Source organism: Centropristis striata, chromosome 5 (assembly GCF_030273125.1).
Source record: "Centropristis striata isolate RG_2023a ecotype Rhode Island chromosome 5, C.striata_1.0, whole genome shotgun sequence".
Taxonomy (NCBI): Eukaryota; Metazoa; Chordata; class Actinopteri; order Perciformes; family Serranidae; genus Centropristis; species Centropristis striata.
The window spans coordinates 19356981-19374688 of NC_081521.1; the positions used below are offsets into that span (position 1 = coordinate 19356981).

The 17708-nt window shown below is 38.0% G+C and overlaps 1 protein-coding gene across 1 annotated transcript in view; it reads right to left on the bottom strand.

Annotated features, from left to right (window-relative positions):
- The window catches only part of xkr7b (XK, Kell blood group complex subunit-related family, member 7b), a 103758-nt gene extending 86348 nt beyond the window's left edge, over window positions 1–17410 (bottom strand). The window contains exon 1 of the mRNA XM_059332739.1: window positions 16803–17410. Within this exon, the coding sequence (XP_059188722.1) occupies window positions 16803–17410 (608 nt within the window). The remainder of the gene's footprint in view (window positions 1–16802) is intronic.
- Window positions 17411–17708: the final 298 nt, after the last annotated feature.

Below are 17708 nucleotides of genomic sequence, written 5' to 3' on the forward strand. Positions count from 1 at the left end.
ACTAATAATTTCACTAAAGGAGCTCACTCTGTCCGGTTTTCAGCCCTGACAGGCTAAATACAGGGCACACTGTGCCCATCAGTAGACCGAAAGTCATTAGAGGAGCCATGAACAGACTTCGTTTTCCTTCAGCTCAGCTCACCCCGCTTTGGTGCTCAAAACTGATGTTTTCATCTTTAAACATTACTGCAATTTAACACAAAGCAACACAAATGATAATTTTAGATATACAGTGCTTAACAAATTTATTAGACCACATATTACATATTAGTCCTAAACATGAGAAAACAAACATTTTAGAAATCTTATAAAAACTTTTTTTAAACTAAAAATATTGTTATTCATTTGGCAAATTACGAACTGAATTCACCTTTTTATAGCCAGATTTGAGTCTAAGAAGTCAGAAATGAATCAACATTCAACCACTAAAACTGATTTTTCTGTTCCGTAATGCAGGTAAATAACTATAATTTGACATCTTAATCAAGAAATAATCATGTGTTTTACTATTTTTACACTTTTTTGTAAAACAGTAAATATGAAAATTCATGCAAATACACATTATATTTTAACATTAAAAATATTAAAATGATTTGGATTAAAGAGCTTCTTCTGACTGCTGTATTAACCATTACAGAAACATAAAAAAAACATTTTGGTAATTACTAAGGCTGTTAACTTAGGACAGCTATGGCATAAACCATTGGACTAATACATTTGTAAAGCACTGTATATGTTGGTGTATTTACCAACAAATGACAAGAAACTAAAGTACAGAAATGCAAGGATATGCTCTAAAGATACTGTCCTTATCGTATGTCACATCGGCTTATTACGACTCATATTTACAGTTCATGTTAGATGGCTCCCTCTAGTGGCCGTGATATTTATGACAGAAGCCGAGGCAAACAACGACAAACATCACAGACTTTCACCCACCCAGTGAAACAAAAAGTAAATGTTATTATTTCAAGTTACTTATACTATTTAACTTCTGATACCTAACTAACGTAATTACTATTACTTCCGGCAGTAGTTATTTTCAGCATAAATAATTTTCCTCAGCCTAACCACAAACCGATCTCACAAATCTGAATAAAATAACACGACTTTCAAATGACAAAATCCAATTTTGCTGGTTGCAGGACAGCCTGCTAGAAATATTGATGCTTTTAATCTGTCTTTTCTGTAATATCTTATTATGTTTTTATCACAATTGTATGGTTTATACTTGTCTTATTTATTAGCTTTTATTTGTTTTACCTGTATTGCATTGTTTATATTTAAATTTTAATTCTTGTACACATGTACATTGTTATTTTCAATCTGTACTGCACTTTGTATTACACTTGATCTGTTCGAAATGTGCTATATAAAAAAAAAAGATTGATTGATTGATTGATTGATTGATTGATTGATTGATTGATTGATTTATTGATTGATTGGCTGCAGTTTAGTTGAATTTCTGCTCAAAAGTGCTTCAAAAGCACTTCTATAAGGTTAGGGAGAAAATGTTCCTGGTTGGGCGTCTAAAAGACAGTTTAAGCAGCAAATAAATTATCAAAAATGCTGGAAGTGAAGTAGTTATGAGGACGACGTGACTTCTGGAGGTGGCATAGTTCAGTAAAAAATCACATCCTGGGTTTGTTCGCTCATACACCTTCCCTCCCTTCCACAATTAGTGCAACTTTGTGCTTTATACTTCACCTCAGTGTCAGTCATATTAACCCTTTATCAGGCAAAGAACTATATTTGGTAACTTCAGGTAATATTTCGAGAAAAAAGTTGCAAATTTACTAGATTAAACCACTTTAACCCTTAATAGGGCACTCATTGAAATACTAGCAAATTCCAAATTTTAACCCTAGAGAATATTGGAGGATATTACATACTGCCAGAATGTGTAAAAAAAAAAAAAAAACGTACGAAAATAATATTTTGAGAAAAAAGTTTATGAGATGAAAGTGGCAAATCTACGAGAAAAAAATGCATAGATTTATGAGATTTAAAGTGGTGAATCTGGGAGATTGCCTTTTTCCCACTTTAAATCTCTTAAATCTGCGACTTTTTTTCTTGTAGATTTGCCACTTTAATCTAGTAAATTTGCAACTTTTTTCTCTAAATATTACCTGAAGTTACCAAATATAGTTCTTTGCCTGATAAAGGGTTAACTACAGCTGATATAGGGCACCGCTAACTCCAAACATATGTATGTAATAATATGGAGATGAATTGGCGTATTATATGCATGCATGCATGCATGCAAAAAAAAAAAAAATTGGCGTATGCATTGCACAGAATTTCAAGGTCTAAATTTGTGTTATCTATACACAGATTTGAGAGAAAAGGCTGCTGACAAAGTCGTTGTGTTGCCTAAACCAAACCAGCTGTGGTTTAGAAGAGAAAGAAATCACTGCTTGTTCACAAAAGATCTGTTTTTCTGTCAATACCACTGTCCGTCTGTGTTTCTGTGTTTCTGTTTGACGTTCAGGAATCTCTCCTTCGTTCCCCTGCAGGCCGCTGGCTGCTGCAGGATTATACCTTCAGGGCAAAAACTCTCAGAAACCTCTGCAGCCCTGTTGGAGCAAATGACTTAACCAAGAAGCCCAGCAGATAGAGAAGAGACCTGGAGGATGAAAGAATCATTTAATTTATCTGAGAATATATCGTTCACACATTGTCCTGAATCCGAGCAGGAGTGGGAGTTATCAACAGGTCTGGAAAAAAACATGATAAATCTGAAAAATTCTTGTTCCTTTGCCTCAATTTCAATAAAGGCAGCAGTGAGACAGAAAGAGCAGAGTTACATGTGTCTGAATCTGGGACGTTGTACTTAGTCATGGAAAAAAATATTAGACCACCCTTGTTTTCTCCTTGCTTTCCTGTTCATTTTAATGCCTGGTACAACTAAAGGTACATTTGTTTGGACAAATATAATAACAAAAATAGCTCATAAGAGTTTAATTTAAGAGCTGAAATCTAGCCATTTTCTATGGTTTTCTTGATAATGATTTTGGTTATTATCAAGAAAACCATAGAAAATGGCTAGATATCAGCTCTTAAATTAAACTCTTATCAGCTATTTTTGTTGTTATCATTATAGTTGTCCAAACAAATGTACCTTTAGTTGAAATGAACAAGAAATTGAAGAAAACAAGGGTCTAATAATTGAACATTTAAAAACTTTTGTTACTTATTTTACTTCTGTTCTTTTCTGCAAAAACCTTAGCCTACATTTGTGACTTGACTGTTATATTACAAAACTAGATTTCAACTTTTAAAGTAAACACAAATCTACACAATGTTCCCACAATCTGGAATATCTTTAGAATATTGTTTCAACCTTTGCACAAACTCAAGCTGCAGTTACGATGTCCTCTCTGACTTTGCACACATCCTGGGGCACTGTAAATCTAAGAACAGTGTAAGTAAAGTTTTAGATCACACCTTAGCACAAATACACAAAAAAACAATAAATAAACCAAGATCACAGCTGCAGCAGATTCACTGTTTTGCTCTCCAGGTTGAAGATATATTTCCTCAAAATGGTGTTAAACATGTGTTTTCAGCAGCAGTGTGCATATAAACCCATGTGTATTAAAAATGGAGTGTGCTTGTGTATCATAAATTGTGTGTTTTTCTTTAGAGCCTAACACTGAGGGGAAGCCTGGAAGGTCTTAACATTACTGACCTCAGCCTCGGGTAACTGGAGTTATAAACCAAGAGTTCGCAAGTGGTAAAAGACAAACAAGATCTCCAACCTAAATGACAGAATAGTACAGTATTGAATGCACGTCATTATACACACACGTGCGGTTCACGGTTGTAAAAAATCTGCAGTTTCTGTGAATTTTGGCTACAAAACCCCTGATCTAGGTTTAGAGCAAGAAAGTCTTGGTTAGGCGTTATAAAAGACAGTTTAAATGGTAATAATGCAGAAATTGAGGTAGTTACGAGGGTGACAGTCTAAAAGGAAAATAAGAGTCTTATTTTCCCTGTGAAAAATGTTTTTGAGGAGTTTTTCCCTGGTTGCTGTGAGGGTCAAAGGACAGAAGGTGTCCTACCCTGTATAGTCTGTAAAGCCCTTTGAGGCAAATATGTGATTTGTGATTCTGGGCCATATAAATAAAACTGAATTGATTTGAATTTTGTTGCTTGTATGAAAGCCTTATATTGATGTTTTTGGAGGGGAAACCAGTCTGAAAGTTGATTCTGGAGGTTACAGGAAAAACTCCACATAAACTTTTTCTGCCACTACAACTCCATTGGTGCCTACTCTTAAGGAAGTGGTTCTGTGGCATAATAAAACGTGAAAGCAGTGATTGAGATGTAGATAACAGCAGCAGTTGTCATGTGTCAACAAAATGTTGCAGTCCGATGTCAGCAAAGTGCACGTCACATCAACTGTTTTACAGCAAAAACGATGTTTGAAACAGCATGAATCGTGCTGCAAAAATATGCGTAGGAAATCATCAAACCCAACAGAGCAAAGAGAGAGAAAATGCATTGTATTTCTAAAAGATTTACTATTCAGTTCTACTGGAGCTGTCTCAGCACTGTCATTCATTTGTTTGGGTTTTTTGCTGTTGTGAGAAGAAAAATTAATTAATTATTTTTTTTTAAATTATGCATTTCGTTCAGGGGGACAATAGTGTCAATCAACACCTTATTAAAAAATCAAGCAGACTTCTTACAAATCCAGACTTTTTTGAAGACACTTGTAATTTTTGCACTACAGTCACATATCCTGCTGAGAATTAATATCTAACAAACTGTTAAAAACAGTGCAAGAATAACCATAACTCATTATGAATGTCTGCAAACTGTCTATCTATCTTAGTAACAAAAGTAAAGACAAAATAAACAGGAAGTGACACCAGCTGGAGCATCAGTAGAACATTATTAAACAGAGTATTTTTCTTGCAGATGAAATGACAGATTGTGTTCATCGCCAGATTTACATTACTATATCTAGATTATAAAAACGTATAAAAAAAGATTTCTCAGGAGGACCTGCTCTAATTTTTCCTCCTTATTTTCACTCCTACAACATGGCTGCATATCCCCCGTTACCTCGGGCCTCCACCGTTTAAGGAGCCTTTGAGTGACGGGCCTGGAAATTAAAATGAAAAGTAAGAGCAATAATCACTGCGAGTCACTTCATTTGTGAATGAACAGTGGAGCGACCCCTCCCTGAACACACACATCTGAATGATTCAGCGTACTGAGCCACATCGAGGCTGCCAGTTAGCCACTCGGCCTGATTATTAGCCGCTGCGGGCCGGCCAGACTCTGGACCACCTGAGCTGAGTGACCGATTGGAACCGATTCAATTACTGCTGGGATTGATTGATCCGGTCTGGCACAGGCAGGAACCAATTGGATTGTCCTAAAAAGTGCAACGCTGGCCGAGCTTTGAACTCCAGGCGGGGCTGCAGCTGTCCACCTGTCTGTCCATCTGTCCATCAGGCTCTCTGTGTGTCTGTCTCATAGTTTGAACACATTTCTTCTGTAAGAGGAAGAGCAGAATGTCTGAAATTCTTATTTTACTGGTTTATAAATCTCTTAATGGTCTTAGTCCAGCCTATTTATCTGATTTACTTTTATCCTATGAGCCCTCGGGGACCCTCAGGTCTTCTGGGATGCTGTGACCTTTTAATAATACCAAAAGTTAGAACAATAACCCACGGTGAGGCATCATTTTCTCACTGTGGTCCATGTTTGTGGAACAGCCCCCTGAAGACCTGAGGGCATCAGATATTCCTCTTGGATTTTCAAGAGAAGACTTATCTTTTTAATTTGGCTTTTACTTGAACCATTTCTAAATATTTTTCTGATCATTCATCTTAGTGTTAGAAAATCTTCTCTTTTATTTATTTATTTGCTATTATTTATTAGTATATATATATATCATGCTTTACTGTTTAATTATTTATTCATCATTTTCATTTTTATCTAGCTTTTTACTTTTTATTGTTATAATCATTATTATTATTATTATTATTATTATTATTATTATTAATAATGCCCGTAGGAATTATGTATTCATATAGTGTGAGATTGTATTTTGTAGGTAATGCTAATGCCTCTTGCTAGTGTAACCTTAAATAACACACTTTCTGTCCGTATTATGCTTAGCTTTCAGTTAATAAAGTTTTGTTTTGACTGTTTTCAATGGATCAAACTGATGCGAAACAAAGGGCTTAAATCTCCACTTAGCATGCTAATCATGAGATAGCACGTTACGCAGTATGCTGCACCAAAACTACATTAACATGAACCCAATTAGCTGATATACTATATTGCATGCAAGTATCTCATATCAAATGATTATGGGCATTACGCTAAGCAACATGAATGTCATCCCTGAATTACATAGTAATGCAACATAAGAAGTGAATAAAGCTAAATCTCCACTTAGCATGATAATTCCGCTACAACAACGTCTGCAATTCCAAAAAAACATACTTTTCATAAGGTAAGCACACTATCCAGCACATACACATTGAACATTGATATTCGCTGGAAACTATTTGAATATTATTGGAAAATCAAACCTTGTAGCGCACTTTAAAACTCTGAAAGATAGGTAGGCTAAATAGACTTACAGATGAGATGAGTCAGGCGTGGAAATCCAGAGTGAATTGTGTGACTGACAAGGTGTAGGCCTATCACACAATGGGGCGGAGCTCCCCTAAAAGGTGTCCGATCGGAAACAGTGCAATGCCACAACACATCCTACGTAAATAATGACATTTTGAAAAAATAATTCAAAAATCTTCAAAATCGAGGATGCACACCTTCATGCCATGCGCAAGCCACATACGAAATCTGAGGTCAGTCTGACTAATGTTTAGCGAGATTGAATCACAAGAATCTTTGCTTTTTAATCACATGCAGTAGTGATGGGCGTTTGGAAGAAACCTGCCAACTCGATTATCTATATATATATTAAAAAAAAAAAAGAATATACTTCTATGCAAAAGCCTGTTTTAATAACAGACGCTTTTACTTTGAAAGGAGAAAAGGGGACTTCCTGTCGATCGTAACACTAACTACCGTAAAGATAACGTCAAGGAGTTCAATGTTTTATGTTTTAGCCCCTGAAGAGGCATGAGGTTAGTTTTTACAGTAATCTTGCATATTTAAATGTGTTTTGTGTTTCAATAAGTTTTGGATAAAATTAAACTCAGTAATTCATGCTAGCAAGGTTTGATACAGTAAGCTAGTTTTGCTCAAATTAATAGGCTCCTGTTGTATTTCTGTTTGTTTTATAGTTGTTATTGCAAGTTTCAGTTTGCAAACTGTAGCTTTATCCAACTTAATTCTCAGCTCATTGGCTTATTGACGTACGGCGGCAGAACTGAACGCTCGGCCGTGTTTCAGTTCAGTGAATACTGATACACAGTCAGAGATTAAATTAAAATAATACCCATATTGATTAAAAATTTCATGTGATGGACCAAAGTCTTAATGACCATTAATCAATCATTGATTATTTATTCCCATCCCTAGTAAGAACACTAACAGGTTAACAGATGAGGATGATGGATATTTCTCCAAAATCATCATAAAAATAAATGAACACTTCCTCAACAAAGACTGATCATAACCTGTATAGGAGGATTTATTATATTAACCTGCATTATCTTTAAGCACCTTATAGAACAGACCGTGTATTCAAAATCATCTGAAAACCTTTAAAGTCAAACATGAATTCATCCTTTTTACGATGCACTCGACAAAACGGGAGATAACTTGTTATTAAGTGCTAAAAAAAAAATCCCTTCTTGAGTGAATGCCGATGCCTCAAAGTGCTTCATCGGCTCGAGTTAAGAGATTTTTCTACAATTCCCAGAATGCCTTTCAACAAGCCGCAGATAAAGAGATGTGACCTTGCTGCTTTTCAGCTGTGGATTTTAAATGTAGATGGGGGAAAGCGATATCAACAATAGAGCGAGAGAAAAGGTGAGTTGACCTTGATTCAATACTCAACCTGACTTCACACTGCAATGCATTATGGGCCGTGTCCTGCTCCTGTGGCTGTGGACGCCTGTCTCTGTGTTTTTAGGTGGATTTTTTTTTTAATTGATTGACACCAAAACTAGATGTTTTAGATCACTGAAGAATCTTCTGCTATAGTATTGTCACAATCAGAAAGAAAACAAGTAAAACAGAATGTAGCTGCTGTTCCTCTATCAGTGTTTATATGGATTATCCTTTAATGACTGACAGGGAGATGCTAGACAAAAGATAAAAGTCAGCAAAGGTAGGGAATCCTTAATCCAGTGATGTGAATACTACACACACACACACACACACACACACACACAGGTTTATGTGGGGACCAACATTTTATTCATCACGTACAGCTATGAAAAAAATCAAGTATAACCACTATGGCTTTGTTATCTTATACACAACTTCAAATATCAGAATTGATGAAGTCATGGCTGGACCATTTCATCTGGGGACTTTACATGGTTGATGGGGACCTCATTTGAATATATGTAAATTAATTTACATAATTCACACACACACACACACACACACACACACACACACACACACACAGACACACACACACACACACACACACACAGCCCTGTGGATTTTTGCAGAAACCTTTCACAGAAGCTCTTTTAATTTCAGTGTGATTCTGGTTTTAATTCCAAAAAATATTTTTATAAATAATTTTAGGTGCTCATCAGTGTTCAGGCTGAATATTAAAACATGTTTAGCTACCAGAAACTGCAACAGAAAGACAAAAGGTGAGAAAAGGTGCTGATCATCTTCTTTGAATGAAGAAAAGTAAAATGGAGATTAATCATTTATCAGACACAAACAAAAAGAAATAAAGCCATGCAGCTCTGCCTCCTTAATGTACCATGCAACTAAACTGCATTCTCTGTTATCTGGTGAAAGTTTTAAACCGCTGGTAAACGGTTGCAGTTTGGCAGTGGTGGAATGTAACTAAGTACATTTACTCGAGTACTGTACTTAAGTACAATTTTGAGGTACTTGTACTTTACTTGAGTATTTCCATTTTATGTAACTTTTTACTTCTACTCCACTTCATTTGAAGCAAATATTGTACTTTTTACTCCACTACATTCCGCTGACAGCTAGTTAACATAAAAACACTATCAAATTAAAGTGATTAGATTTTTTGAAAAAAAAAAAAAAAAAATTACTTAATAACTGTATATTAAGTAAAGTTAAAAAAATTAGCCCTACCTTAAGGAAATTAAACTGCTGCTTATATAAATGCATCAATAAAATAATAATCCAATAATATATTTGGAATATATAAAACAATCTGAGTGGGGCCATTCTGCACAAAGAGTACTTTTACTTTTGATACTTTAGGTACATTTTGATGCTGATACTTTTGTACTTTTACTTCAGTAAGTTTTTGAATGCAGGACTTTTACTTGTAGTGGAGTCATTTCACAGTGTGGTATTAGTACTTTTACTGAAGTAAAGGATCTGAATACTTTCTCCACCACTGCAGTTTGGTGAGTTTAAGGCAACAAAACTACAAGAGATGGGGGAAAAAATCGATACAGCATAGTATCGCAATGTTTCGCATGGCAATATTATATCGATTCATTCCGCTAAGTATCGATATTAAGCGTTCAGACAACTCGCCGTTTTTGCCGTTCCTGAGGTCGTAGCAGGCTCACTTTTATGTACTGGTATCATATGAAACTAGAAGATCGAAGAAATCTATAGGCACCATGTGCGCTGCAAAGTGAGGCTATGCGATCATGTGACCTCTGACATCATGCTATCTCAATGAGAACAGGCTCTCTGGGGTCTCACAAGTCTCCTGTTTACATACATGGCTGCCTCCCAATTCAGAACTGAGAATTTTCTCTTATTTGAGAAAACAATTGAATTGAATTTGATTTTGTGGACACAAAATGCAGTTAAACAGTTAAATCGCAAGCTATTGTATTGCAGTACCCACCATATCGCAAAATGCTCAATACGATACTCAAGTATCGGGATAAAATGGTATTGTGGGCATCTGGAGAGTCACACCTCCAAAAACTACATGGTTAGGTTTAGTAAAAGGTAATTTAAATAAGTGACGTTTAATTTCAAATGGAGGTCTCCTGGGTGAAAGTTCTGTTTGTTTGAGCCATCCCTCCATCCTGACCTCCTCCCTAGACAAACTGTGATTAGAAATGCATTTGTGATACGTCAATAACAACGTACCCCAGGAGTTTCCTTCAAAACCTTATTGATGATGCAGCCTTTTTGTATGGCAGCAGAATATTAGAGAGGGAAGACTGACCTGCAAATACCAGCAAATTATTTTCTCAATTAATAGTTTCCCCAAGCCCAATGTAGCATTCCAAGTGGGTTTCTGTTCAATCAAAATCCCCAAAAAACAGTTTAAATGATATAAAAGGAACTGGAAAAGCTGGTGGTCCTGCCACATGCAGAGTCTGCAGAGTCTGGTCCTCTCCTGTTTCAACAGGACTGAGTGTTTGTGTGCAGAAAGCCAGCTCTATAAAGAAACGACACGCCTGCATGGAGCCTGAACCTCAACCCCGTCCAACACCTTCCACTGAAGTGGAACACCGACTGTGAGCTCGGCCTTATCAGCCTACATCAGCGACGACGTGTTGGACCTCACTAATGCTCTTGTGGCTGAATGGGAGCAAATCCCTGCAGCCAGGCCCCTAAGTCATGTGAAAAGCCGATAATGCCTGTAATGGAAGGCGGGTAATGTTCGGGTGTCCACCAGGGGTGAAATATAACTAAGAACATTTGCTCAAGTACTGTACTTAAGTACAAATTTAAGGTATTTGTACTTTACTTGAGTATTTCCATTTCAGGTAACTTTATACTTCTACTTCACTACATTTTGCGGTATTGTACTTTTTACTCCACTTCATTTAGCTGACAGCCTTAGTTACTTTTCAGATCAAGATTAACCATGAAAAACAAAAAGTGATGAGACATTTTATTTATATCAAACCTCATAAAAGTATAATAAGTAATAAAAATTAGCCCTATTAAAATGAAAACACTGCTTACATAAATGCATCAATACAAATAATCCATTAATATATTTAGAATGTATAAAAACATCTGAGTGGGTCCATTCTACATAACAAGTACTTTTACTTTTGGTACTTTAAGTACATTTTGATGCTGATACTTTTGTACTTTTACCTCAGTAAGTTTTGAATGCAGGACTTTTACTTGTAGTGGAGTCATTTCACAGTGTGGTATTAGTACTTTTACTTATGGAAGTGAATTTTTCCACCACTGGTGTCCACATACTTTTGACATAGGACATTTATCAGTGTCTTCCAGAGAACCTTTGAACTGGTTAATAAAAATAATTACTGTGTTGGGTTAGAATCCAGCGTTGATGCTTGGTTGTAGATAGTAAACTGTGTAAGTCCAGCCATCCATCTAGCCTCCTCCCAGAGAAGTTAACAAGAACATAACAATGTCCCAATCCAGTCTCTTCTCATTTACTTTTTTTACTTAAACCTACAAAAAGGTAATGCACTGGGTAACCCAACACTATAATGTAGGTCGCAAAGGATGTTTTAGTCATTTTTCACAACACCCCATTTTTTTAGGAATTGGGGTTGTGGTATAAAGACAAAGTCCACACATGGAGGAGGTTCTGGTGGAGGGATGGGTCAAACAAACACCGCTTTATATTAAGGTCCTTGTAATAACCATTAATTAACAAGTTATAAGGCCCTTGTAAGTCCTTACAAGATGCTTATTAACATTATTGTGTGTTTATAAGCCTATATAAGTGTAATAATGTAATAATGGCATTATAATACAGCTATAGCAGGCTATAAGAGATTTATAAGCGCTTATAAGAAATTAAGAACATTAATAAAAGCCTCATGAGTATCTTATAATTGTTCATAATAGCATTACAAACACCCATAACCCACCCATTCTGTCTTTGCCATGCCTTTATTAATCTTCTTTTGTTTGCTTATATATATTAAAATATACTTTATTGCTCATCTATTATAAGTTAACTATGCACTTGTTAACAGTTAACTATGCTTTTTGCAGCTAACGGGATCTAAAGCGAGAACAATGCCTTATTACTTGTTAATCAATGGTTATTACAAGGACCTTAATATAAAGCGTTACCCAAACACCAGACTCTGACCCAGTAGACTGCTGTTCATGTGCACTGTTAACATAACAACGTGCATATCTCACAAACCTAAGTTTCGCAACAAACAGATCTTAAAAAAAAAATGTAAACCAGTCTTTTCCTAAACTGTAACCATCCTTTGCATGTAAATATTCATATTTTAGATGTGTAGTTCTATGCACAAATATGCAAAAACATAAGGTAAGGCAAGGTAAGGCTTTTCCTAAACCTAACCAAGTACTTCTGTTGACAGTGATCGCTCATGTTACTGGAAATTCACATTAAAGTGCATGAAAAAATGCTTATATTTTCATAAGACATCATAGAAACCATTGTAGGAGGACAAGTTGCACAATACGAATGCCACTACTGTCAGAGGAGAATTATTATTGACATGAGCACAATAAGTTACATTTCAGAAAAACACAAGTCAGCTGAAACTGTGCTTTTTGAGGTGGGGAAAGTCTCTGCACAACATTATAGGATTATAGGACGTCAGGGACAGGCAGGTGTTGCAGAGGACAAAATCATACACTGTTGTGATTTTATACCTTTTTTTTAAAAAAAAGAAGGTATTTCTGAAATACCAGAGATCTGCTGGAAGTTACAGCCTATTATTTCACTGCCAACAACAAACTCCAATCCATTGCAACTATTCTTTCTCAGTGTGATTTTTATCACTTCCAGGCCTCTCCCCAGATGCCAGTGAAGTTATCTTTCTTTATTTCAGCTATTCTTCTTTCTTTCTCTGCCTCATCGTGTCAGAGCGTCTCCTCCTCCTCTCTGCTGCCATGCGAAATGATGACACACTTTCTCAGGTGATTGACAAGCGCTAACAAATTCCATCTGTGAGAATTGAAATTCATTCCACATGTAGGTTTCACACTGCAAGATTTCCCCTTTGCTGAAAATATAATACAGTCCAGATGTGAATACTCTTTTTTTTCACATTGATTAGAAAAAAATCTGCACTGGGATTGTTCAGCTGTAGGTGAAACTGGTGAGCCATCTCCACAGGTGCTGAATAAATCTCAGTTCATCAAATTTAAAAGCGGAGTCAGACTGAATTCCCAGGCACACTGAACACTGTCCAACTCTCCCGGCAGCAACTATCGCATTAAAACCAACTCATTCTCATTCTCCAGCTCTCAGCATCTTATTGTTGTTCATTAATGCAGTTCATTACCGAGTCTGCATGTAATTATACTCGTGTGAATTCCCACATGTTCTATTTTTGAATTAGTTGACGTAACACCCCTTAAAAAACGTGTTTTTCTGTCTTCTTGTGCGGTTACAGAAAGGTCAGAGGTCAGCTGTGGCCCTGGAGCAGGTTAGTTAAAGGGCTCAAGGACACTTCAGCAGGGAGGTCTGCTCATTAAATTCTCTTAGGGCTAGAAATCATTACCATCACAACCAGAGTTTTATTCCATCAGCTCTGCCTTTGTTGTTTAAATGTCTCGGAGCGAGGAGCTTATCACTTCTTCTGCACTTAGTTTGACCTTTAACCCCCCTGTTAGAGGAGGTTGAAAGTCAAGTTTAAAAGGTTCAGACAGGTTATTCGGTCATTTTTTAATCTGTTTCCCTACAGGAAAAGTTCAGATAACATCTAACACACAAACACACAACTTGCTCCACCAGCTTTACACACGAACAAGCGGAAAAATAAAAAGCTTCCTGCAGAAATGCTGCTGGAAAATATCATATTCAATAAAAAGCTTTTTTTCCATTACTGAAGCTGCAGGGGAGATTTTAAACTACTTTGTGGCTATTTATCAGTTTTTTGAAAGGTACTGCAGAACATTACGCTGTTGTTTGTAACACTTGCATATTAGTGCTGCATTAATCCAGTCTGCTCTCGTGCCTTTATTTTCTCTAATCCAAGACTTGTCTCAGTCCCGTGGGAGTTTTGACTGTCTTCGGTCTTGACCGAGTCCAGTTTTCTATTTATTTATTTTACTTTTGGCTTTCCTGCTTGGCATCAGTGGCTGCTCTTGCAGGAGACTAGACAGGCTGTCTGCTGTCAGTCAGGTGTCGGCTCATCAGAATTCTTCGTTATGTGAAGTGCAGGTGATGTTTATATTCTAGGCTGCATCTTTGGCATGTGAACATTCTTATTTTAGACGCAGATTTTTATGCACAAGTATGCAGAAATATATCATACTTTCAATGGTAGCATGCTCTGGTGGAAAAAAAAACTTACCATGATGTAAAAATAATCCATTCCAAGTATGTACTCTATTCAAAGGATTGGCAAATTGTTGCATTCTGTTTTAATTTACACTTTTCAAAGCGGCCTTACTTTTTTGGAATCAAGGTTGCCATATAAAGAGTGACAAGGTCCGCATAGGGAGGAGGTTCTGGTGGATCGATGGGTCAAACGAACACCAGACTTTGACCCAGGAGACTGCTCCTGATGTGCCCTGTTAACTTAATAACTTGCCTATTTTACAAACCTAAATTGCATAACAGAACCACAATCTTTTCCTAAACCGTAACCTTCTTTGCCATGTGAACATTCTTATTTTAGACGTGTAGTTTTATGCACAAATGTGCAGAAATATATCATACTTTCAAAAGTAGCATGCGCTGCTGCAACAAATACTCCAAACATTTACTTAATTACCAATACCATGATACTCCATTACAAGTATGCAATGTATTCAATTTAATGTAGGTCACAAAGGATTTGCAAATCAAATCATTGCATTCTGTTGTAACTAAATTTTCACAGCAACCACATTTTTGGGAAATTGGGGTCGCAGAATAAAGGGTGACAAAGTCCGCGTAGGGAGGAGGTTCTGGTGGATGGATGGGTCAAATAAACATCAACTTTGAACCAGGAGACTGCTGTTCATGGGCCCTGTTAACTTAATAACTTGTGTTTTTCAACAATTTAGTTATGCAACAAACAGAGTTTTTTGTAACCCAAACCACAATCTTTTCCTAAAACGTAACCCCCGCTGCCACACAAACATTCTAAAATGTGCAGATATATATCATACTTTCAATGGATGGTAGCATGCTCTGCTGCAACAAATACTCTAAACCTCTACAAAACTACCAATAATGTAAAACGTAAAATGTAAACATTCTTATTTTAGACGTGAAGCTTTATGCACAAATGGAAAAGGTAGCATGCTCTAGTGGAAGAAAAACCTCAAAACCTTTACTTAATAACCAATACCATCATGTAAAATACTCTATTACTCTATTTTTGTAAGCCATAAATGTTAAAAATGTATATGTTTTAATGTGAACTGTTAACATGAAAAGTAACTAATCACTGTCAAAAAATGTAGGGGAGTAAAAAATAGAATATATCCCTCTGAGATGTAATGGAGTAGAAGAAAAAGTTGCAAAAAAATGGGCATACTTAATAAAAATACAAGCACCTCAATATTCCACTTACATACAGCACTTGAGTAAATGTACTCGGTTACTTTCCAACACCAGTATTTTGTAACATTGTGCAAATATATACAATATATTCATTATACATTTTCAGAGTTGTTATAAAGACACGGACGGACTGTCCCCTGCTCCTATCACAAACATTATTTCAAACAGGACTCAACTTATATTACAGTTGACTCTCCGTATGAACGTTTGGTCTCGGTCTTGACTTTGTCTCGACCTCCATTTGGACTCTGTCTTGAACCAGTCTCCAAACTGCTCTCTCTTGACTCGAGTGGACTTGACTACAGCCTTGGTGCTGCATATAATACTTTACTTGACACCATTAGGGAGCGTTCTTCTCCATCGTGTTGAAATATCTATTTCTAGCAGCTTATTAGAGATGTTTTCTTGTGATTTTGATTGGCACTTTATGTAGACTTCATGTGGTTTTTATACCACATGTGTTATGAACTGACAACTTGATGATGTGTGAACCCGGAGAATCATGATGTTAATTATGTTCCACAATGTTTGAGAGAGTCAACACGTTGTCTCGCATCAAGTGAACGTGGCTCTGGAGGAATTCTAATCAAAGCGAAGCACTTATCTAAGACATCATTCATTTTGCACTCATTTTACATTTTGCATTTTATCAATCTCACAGAGCGTGGAGGAAGAACAGATTCAGTTTCAAGATCACCAACATGACATGCAGCCAGATGAGAGAAAGAGTGGAGCACAGAGCTCTGATTTCTGCCAGCATGTCCGTACCATGACACACAGAGAATAAAACTGCATGTTAGAGCTCAGGACACTGAAGCAAGCCTCCACATTCTGCCACAACCAGGACAAGAAGGGCAGATGGACAAAAAGCCTCATGGGAGAGGATTCAGATTTTTACTATTACTGTTCGTAGTGTTGTGTGAAAGTGGATGGTACAAATCCAGCTCTGGAAAAAACAGAGCCTCGCTCTTTCTTTGTCGATTTCTGCACATTTCTGTCACCAGCGGATGAGAAGGACAGGTAATATTTTGGGGATAAGCTCTCACACACACATGCACATGAACGGGCATGCGCGCGCACACGTAGCGAGCACGTACACACACATCTCCAACACTATCCTGTCGGGGATACGCTGCTCACATGTGCAGCGCGCACATATTAAACACACACCAGCACGTATGCACGCACGCGCTCACGCTCGCACACACACCCCTCTTGCTCCCCCACACTACCACAGCGGTCCTACCTCCAGACTTGCCCCAGCTGCAGGACGTGAAGCACGGTTTGAAAGACCCACATGCAGACGGTGCAGCACCTCCGGGGGGCCCCGACTCTCCCTGCCGTCGCAGGCGGGGCAGAGGACGTGTAAACCGGGGTAGCATTGGCTGCGTTCAGCGCCGCCGCGCTCCCACCGCGCTGGTCGCTGTCCTTGGTGCTTAAACTGTTGTCGCCCGCCGTAGCTGCTCCGAGTGCCGCGCCTGCCGCCGCCGCGCCGGTCCCGCTGCCGCTCGCTGCTCCATCCCCGCAGCTCAGATCCGAGTAGTCATACACGAACCACCTGAAACTCAATACTTGGACCACAGCGGAAGGCACCACGACGAAGACGAGCGTCAAGCCGAACCACCAGTAGTCACCTCTCAGGTAGTAGTCGGCGGCCAGCCACAGGTCGGTCGCGCCGTCGGAGAAAAAGACGAGCAGGGCGCAGAGCACCCAGCAGCAGTCCAGCAGGGTGTAGGGCTTCCCGCCGGTGGCGCTGCAGCGGGGCCGGACGGCGGGGTTCCCCGGCTCCGAGAGGCTCCTGGGCGTGTTGTCATCTTCCACAGACACCGCTGCTCCATCCGACTTAGCGGCCATGTTGGTTAGGATAGGAGAGAAAGACAGAGAAAGAGGTGGGGATACGGGAGAGAGAGAGAGAGAGAGGGAGAGAGAGAGAGATGAGGGAGGGGGCTGGCTGTGTGCAGGAGAGAGAGAGTGAGAGAGATTACATCATAACTAGCCTCATCATCAGCCAATTAAGTGCGAGGCATCATTACTAACAGCGCTTTTAACACCATGACACCAGCGCGATGTTTGCAGGACATTCAGCGTGCACACGGACAATTCTGCAAACAATGATGACCTGCAGGCTTTTCACTATTTGTTCCTGTCATTA